We start from the raw sequence: 6,401 nt of genomic DNA, 5'->3' as shown, positions 1-6,401 counted from the left end.
CACCGTCCCCTCTGCCCGGAGCACCGCCACAGGTAATGGGGCTGCTGTGGGGTTTCTATGCCAGCTAGTCTCTTCTCTTACCCCTTAACTCCTGAGAGGTGCCCCGTGACCCCCTGGAGGTGGGGCTGCTGGGTGGGGGAGGCATTGACACCACTGTAGGGTCTCCTTGAGGGTGTTTCAAGAGGAGATAGGGTCTCTTCACGTGGCTGGCTAACTCGTGTTTACTTTCTCCAGCAGAAGGGGGATGAGGCCGAAGTCCCTTCACCTCACCTTGGCGAGTCTGTGAGTTTGAGCTCTGCCCAACTGGGATGATTTGAGTGTAGGAGACACGGTGTCCCAGAAGGCTAGGCCCTGGGCAGCCTGCCAGTGGGTGTGCGTGAGTGGAAGGTCCAGGCTGAGGAGGCTAGAAGTTTCCTCTGCCCCGAGTTGACTAGAATTCTGAGGAGGAGGGGTGAGGAGGTGGGATTTAGAGGGGATGACCTCCATGGTGGTCCTGCTCATAGCCCTAGAGCCCCAGTCAGGCTGCTGCCGGAGACCTGCGGGACCTCTGGACCCAGCAAAAGCTGGGCAAGTCTGCTGTTCCAGTCAGCTTGCATGAAAATTGCAGGGAAGCTCCAGCCCCTAGTTGAGGCTCTTCTTGGGGGTCACCCGGAAAACTTTATCTTGGCTGATGAGCAAAGGAAGAGTCCCACATCTGCTCAGAGTCAACTGCTCAAGGTGGTGTCAAGGGCAGCATAGAATATAATCTCATCTATTAATAGAACTGGGTCTGGGACAGAGTCTTCTATTAGAGTGTCAGTGCACACACAGGACAGCCACACAAATACCCACACAGACCCACGTGCGCCTCACAAAGCAGCTTTCCCTGGGAAATGAAAGAATGTAGAATCTTAGAACTTCTGAACAGTAAAATATCAGCTTGCAAGAATCACCTCATTCAGTGATCTGTAGCCTCTTTTGGATCATAGAACTCTGAGAAATTGTTGAAAGCTGTGGATTCTCTTCCCAGAAAAATACATACAGCCCATGAACAGCACATGTACATTTGCATATAATTTCAGGGAGTTTAGGACTTCCCTGGTGGCTCAGATGGTAAAGAGTCTGTCTACAATGCAGGAGACCTGGGTTCGATCCCTAGGTTGGGAAGATCCCCTAGAGAAGGAAATGGCACCCCACTCCAGTACTATTTCCTGGAAAATCCCATGGACGGAGGAGCCTGCTAGGCTACGGGGTCCATGGGGTCGCAAAGAGTTGGACATGACTGAGCGACTCCACTTTCTTTCTTTCTTTCTTTCTTTACAAACCTGATGGGAAATCTGAGGCCCTAAGAGTTAAGGGCCTTGACAGGCAGTCAGGGCTAGAATCTGGGGCAGTTGAGTCAAAGCCAGAACTTGTGACTGCCCCCATGCTGCCCTCCGTTCCACTGTCCTCTGCAGCTCCTAACCCTCGGGAAGTTCTTGGCAGGTTTTGAATGGCAGGTCCCCTTGTCCTGTCTGTTTTACAAACCTCCAGCTTGTTTGTAGGTTCCCTTTACTGGCTCAGATGTGACTTTGCAGTCCTCACTTTCTACCTAGCCCACCCGCTATGCGTAGTCCCCTTAGCAGAGTCTGTGGGGTAGAGACCCCACAGCAGAAGTGAACTCACCCTTCTTCTCTCCAACCTGCCTCCGGGGTCCCAAATTTACCTTGTCTCTTTCAGAACGTCCTCAAAGGGCTAGCTGACCGGAAGCAGAATGACCAGAGAAAACTGTCTCAGGGCAGGCTGACTCCCTGCTCTCCCACAGTTGAGAAGTCCAAAGAAATTACAATAGAACAAAAGGAAAACTTCGATCCCCTCCAGCGCCCGGAGGCCATACCCAAGGGCCCAGCTTCTGGCCCAGGCAGTGGTGGGAAGATGGCCCTTAACAGCCCCCAGCCTGGCCCCGTGGAGAGCGAGCTGGGAAAGCCGCTGGCAAAGACAGCCAAGGAGGGCAACCCTCTGCCCAGAGGTCCAACCCAGGGCTCTGGGGGGGTGGCTCCCCAGGCCTCCCAGGGGAAGAGTACAGTTGGAGAGCCTGCAGGGTCCAAGGTTGGCTCCAAAGCTGAGCTGTGGCCCCCGACGTCCCGGCCGCCCCTGCTGCGGGGAGTGTCCTGGGACAGCGGCCCCGAAGAACCCGGCCCCCGGCTGCAGAAAGTGCTTGCCAAGCTGCCGCTGGCTGAGGAAGAGAAGCGTTTTACAGGCAAAGCTGGCAGCAAGCTGGCCAAGGCGCCCGGACTCAAAGACTTTCAGATACAAGTGCAGCCTGTGCGGATGCAGAAACTGACCAAGCTTCGTGAGGTGGGTTTCTGGGGCCTCCTGGGGTGGGCTGTGCGTGCAGGTCCCCACCCTGGGCTGAGGACCGCTGGGCTGAGCTGGGGTGGCTCTGGCCCAGACATGGGCCTTGTAGAGCCCTAAATGTCCCCACCCTGATAAGCCAGGCCCGCTGGGCTGTGCACTCTGCATAAATATCATCTTTGAGGGCTTTTGCCCGCTCACTCGGGCGAGGTCAGTTGGGAAGTAGCTGCCACACAAAGCCACATTTTGAGGGGAAAGTGGGTGTAGGCAGGGGTACATGGGCCCTCAGTGCTGGGCTGTGTTTCCCCGCTCCAGCCAGAGCCGATGCCTTATGAGCGAGAAGCCTTTGATGGAGCGCCCTGTCACCTTGGACAGACAAGGATGGGATGGCCTTTCTGTCATGCCCCTAAGTTTTCCTCCCTGTTGCTTGTTAACAAAGGGCCTCAAATCCATCATTCCCAGCCAGGAAGGGCTACTCCCTCTTTGTGAATTTCTTCCAATATCTGTGATGTCCCCAGCTTTCACTGGCCATCAAACCAGACACAACTGTCTGTCATGAGGCTGCCACCCTAAGCAGGGAATGACTGGGGGAGAGGGGGTGGCATCCAGAGATGGGGGGAGAGAGCCCTGGATGTGAGGAAGAAAAGAGGTTACTAAAAGAAATCCTTACCTGAGCCCTCCTTCCCCAGAGGGCCAATCCAGACCACAGGCTAAGGCAGCCATGACTCCATAGCGTGGAGTGACACCAAGGAAGCCAGTCAGGCATTTGCCTTCTTGGGCTTCTGGGCATCAGAGGCCAGGCCCAGGCAACAGGCCACCCCCAGACCCCTGCATGTTTCTCTCTGCAGCAAAGTAGAAAGAATCTGGAAGCCCCATTTCACTAACCACTGCCCTGCCTCTGACCTCATCCCCAGCCCCCACCGCTACCCCAAGCCAGGGTCCTGAGAGCTGCTCGGTTGTGGGCGGCTGGCTAAAGAAACAGGTAAAGGGCCCTGGCCTGTGGCTCCCATTTGGGCCAGAGCTCCCTCTGCTGGCCTCTTCCTCTCCTTCACCCAGGAGGCAAACCGCCCAAGTGGCCTCTGCTACAGGGACACTGAAAACCCTCTTAGAAAGCACAAGTCCCAGGGCCAAGGAGCCCTGTCCGGCAATTCCTTTTGGGGGCACTGGTCTTGGACTTGGTACAAGTGTGAGGCTTCCTGTGCCACATACCTGGAGTCAGCAGCCCCATCTCTTCCCAGCTCCCCTGGTAAGGCCCCCAGCAGCAGGGGCTGCTGGCTTGCTGCCTTGGGGCGGCAATCTGCAGTCCTCACTGGTCTGGAGAGTTAAACATCTCAAGAGGTGCCATCACAGGCCACTGAGGAGCTGGGGGCAGGAGAGGCCACAAGTCCCAGAAGTGGGCACTCACTGCCCAAGAACAACAAGGCAGGAGGCTCCAGCCAGCTCAGAGCACAGCCGTGAGATCACAGAGATTGTTTCCATCTTTGGCAGCTCCGTATACACCCAGGGGACCTTCCTTTCCCCAGAGCCCCGGGCCTGCTTCTGTTTGTCCTCCAGCCTTCAGCCACCGTGTGGCTGGCAGCTCTCTCGCCCTGAGGCTCACAGGCCGATTTTAAAAGGCAACCACACCAAGGACAATTCCTGACTCAGGGAATGGGGTGCTGAAGCTGGGGTTTCTAGCACATTTACGGGCCGGGAGAGAAGCAGTCTCCCTACTGCCCCTCATGTGTTGTGACTATCCATGTTCCTAGGGTCTGCTCCGTGAGACTGAGCAGTCACAGAGCCATACAGCCAAGGGAGGAGTCCAGCCTGAGGTCACCATCTGAAATGTTGTCTTTCTTTCCCTAAAAAGGAGCACATCCTGCTGAGAAATCAGAACTTAGTGGGGCTCAAGCTTCCAGAACTTAGTGAAGCGGCTGAGCAGGAAAAAGGTAGGTGGGATTGAAGAGACACTCTCTTCAGGCTAGGGCTGGATTCATTTTCTCCAGATCAAAGAAGCTGAACGTGTAAACACTGCACTTCCTGTCAGGGCCTTTGTCTGTCCGGTGGCTAGTGTGGGCCGGACGCAGAGCAGGCCCTTGCTAAATATTTGCAGATGGATGAATGAATGAATCAGATGGTGTTTTCCTGCTCACTCAGAGAACCTCTAAACTTGCCTCCTTCCAACCAGCCCCTGTTCCAGATCCTGCCAGTCCTCCCTGAGTCTCATTAGAACCTAGTGGGTTGGAAGGGTGACCCAGGCCTGAACTTTTGATGCTTCCTTTTCCTTTTCCTCTTACACCCAGGATGTCACCAACTATAGCAGTTCCTCTTTTTGAGACATTAGAGTCATCACCTGCTTTCTAATCTGCAGTCACCACAGAGTTCAGACCCCAGCCCCTCCTTCCTGGGGACTGCGAGGCCCCACCCACCCTCTTGCCAGACTTATCTTCAGAAAGGAAGACTTGGGGGGAGGTCTTGCCTCCCCTCCAACCCAAGCTCCCTCTCCTGACTTACCTCTCCGGATGGCTGATGCTCATTCAGTCATTCTCAGCACAGAAGCCCTCTGCTTAAGGATTGTTGTGTGTTCATGTCCATGGTGCCACCAACTGTGTTGGAAGCCCCCAGTCTGACATAGGGGTTTCCCAGGTGGTGCTAATGGTAAAGAACCTGCCTGCCAGTACAGGAGACTTAAGAGACATGGATTCAATCCCTGGGTCAGGAAGACCCCTGGGGAAGGGCATGGCAATGCACTCCAGTATCCTTGTCTGGGAAATCTCTTGGACAGAGGAGCCTGGCAGGCTACAGTCCACAGGGTTGCAAAGAGTCGGACACGACTGAAGCTACTTAGCACACAGTCTGTCGTATAATAACTAACACCTACCTATTCAGCATTTTTGAGCATTACTTGCGTGTAAGATGAGTGCAATTGTGCAGTAGTTTGAGCATTCTTTGGCATTGCCTTTCTTTGGGATCGGAATGAAAACTGACCTTTTCCAGTCCTGTGGCCACTGCTGAGTTTTCCAAATTTGCTGGCATATTGAGTGCAGCACTTACACAACATCTTTCAGGATTTGGAATTCCAGCTCAACTGGAATTCCATCACCTCCACTAGCTTTGTTCATAGTGATGCTTTCTAAGGCCCACTTGACTTCACATTCCAGGATGTCTGGCTCTGGGTCAATGATCACACCATCGTGATTATCTGGGTCATGAAGATCTTTTTTGTACAGTTCTTCTGTGTATTCTTGCCACCTCTTCTTAATATCTTCTGCTTCTGCTAGGTCCATACCATTTCTGTCCTTTATAGAGCCCATCTGTGCATGAAATGTTCCCTTGGTATCTCTAATTATCTTGAAGATATCTCTAGTCTTTCCCATTCTGTTGTTTTCCTCTATTTCTTTGCATTGATCGCTGAAGAAGGCTTTCTTATCTCTTCTTGCTATTCTTTGGAACTCTGCATTCAGATGTTTATATCTTTCCTTTTCTCCTTTGCTTTTTGCTTCTCTCCTTTTCACAGCTATTTGTAAGGCCTCCCCAGACAGCCATTTTGCTTTTTTGCATTTCTTTTCCATGGGGATGGTCTTGATCCCTGTCTCCTGTACAATGTCACAAACCTCATTCCATAGTTCATCAGGCACTCTATCAGATAGAGTGCCCTTAAATCTATTTCTCACTTCCACTGTATAATCATAAGGGATTTGATTTAGGTCATACCTGAATGGTCTAGTGGTTTTCCCTACTTACTTGAATTTAAGTCTGAATTTGGCAATAAGGAGTTCATGGTCTGAGCCACAGTCAGCTCCTGGTCTTGTTTTTGCTCACCGTATAGAGCTTCTCCATCTTTGGCTGCAAAGAATATAATCAATCTGATTTCGGTGTTGACCATCTGGTGCTGTCCATGTATAGAGTCTTCTCTTGTATTGTTGGAAGAGGGTGTTTGTTATGACCAGTGCATTTTCTTGGCAAAACTCTATTAGTCTTAAGAGTCTCAAGAGACAAAATTCTCCAAGCCAGGCTTCAGTAATATGTGAACCGTGAACTTCCTGATGTTCAAGCTGGTTTTAGAAAAGGTAGAGGAACCAGAGATAAAATTGCCAACATCCGCTGGA

General features: G+C 52.4%; 1 protein-coding gene across 3 annotated transcripts in view; it reads left to right on the top strand.

Annotated features, from left to right (window-relative positions):
* MRVI1 (murine retrovirus integration site 1 homolog) overlaps nt 1–6,401 on the top strand; it is a 126,008-nt gene that overhangs the window by 70,978 nt on the left and 48,629 nt on the right. For 2 of the 3 annotated variants that reach the window (XM_010829340.1, XM_010829342.1), the window contains exons 8-11: nt 1–32; nt 235–282; nt 1,699–2,316; nt 4,163–4,241. In XM_010829340.1, the coding sequence (XP_010827642.1) occupies nt 1–32; nt 235–282; nt 1,699–2,316; nt 4,163–4,241 (777 nt within the window). The remainder of the gene's footprint in view (nt 33–234; nt 283–1,698; nt 2,317–4,162; nt 4,242–6,401) is intronic. The other variant, XM_010829341.1, reaches the window with a different exon arrangement.

This window comes from Bison bison, unplaced genomic scaffold (assembly GCF_000754665.1).
Source record: "Bison bison bison isolate TAMUID 2011002044 unplaced genomic scaffold, Bison_UMD1.0 scf7180017864503, whole genome shotgun sequence".
Taxonomy (NCBI): Eukaryota; Metazoa; Chordata; class Mammalia; order Artiodactyla; family Bovidae; genus Bison; species Bison bison.
The sequence above is the reverse complement of the archived record's forward strand: the minus strand, read 5'-3'. Positions and strand labels throughout refer to the sequence as shown.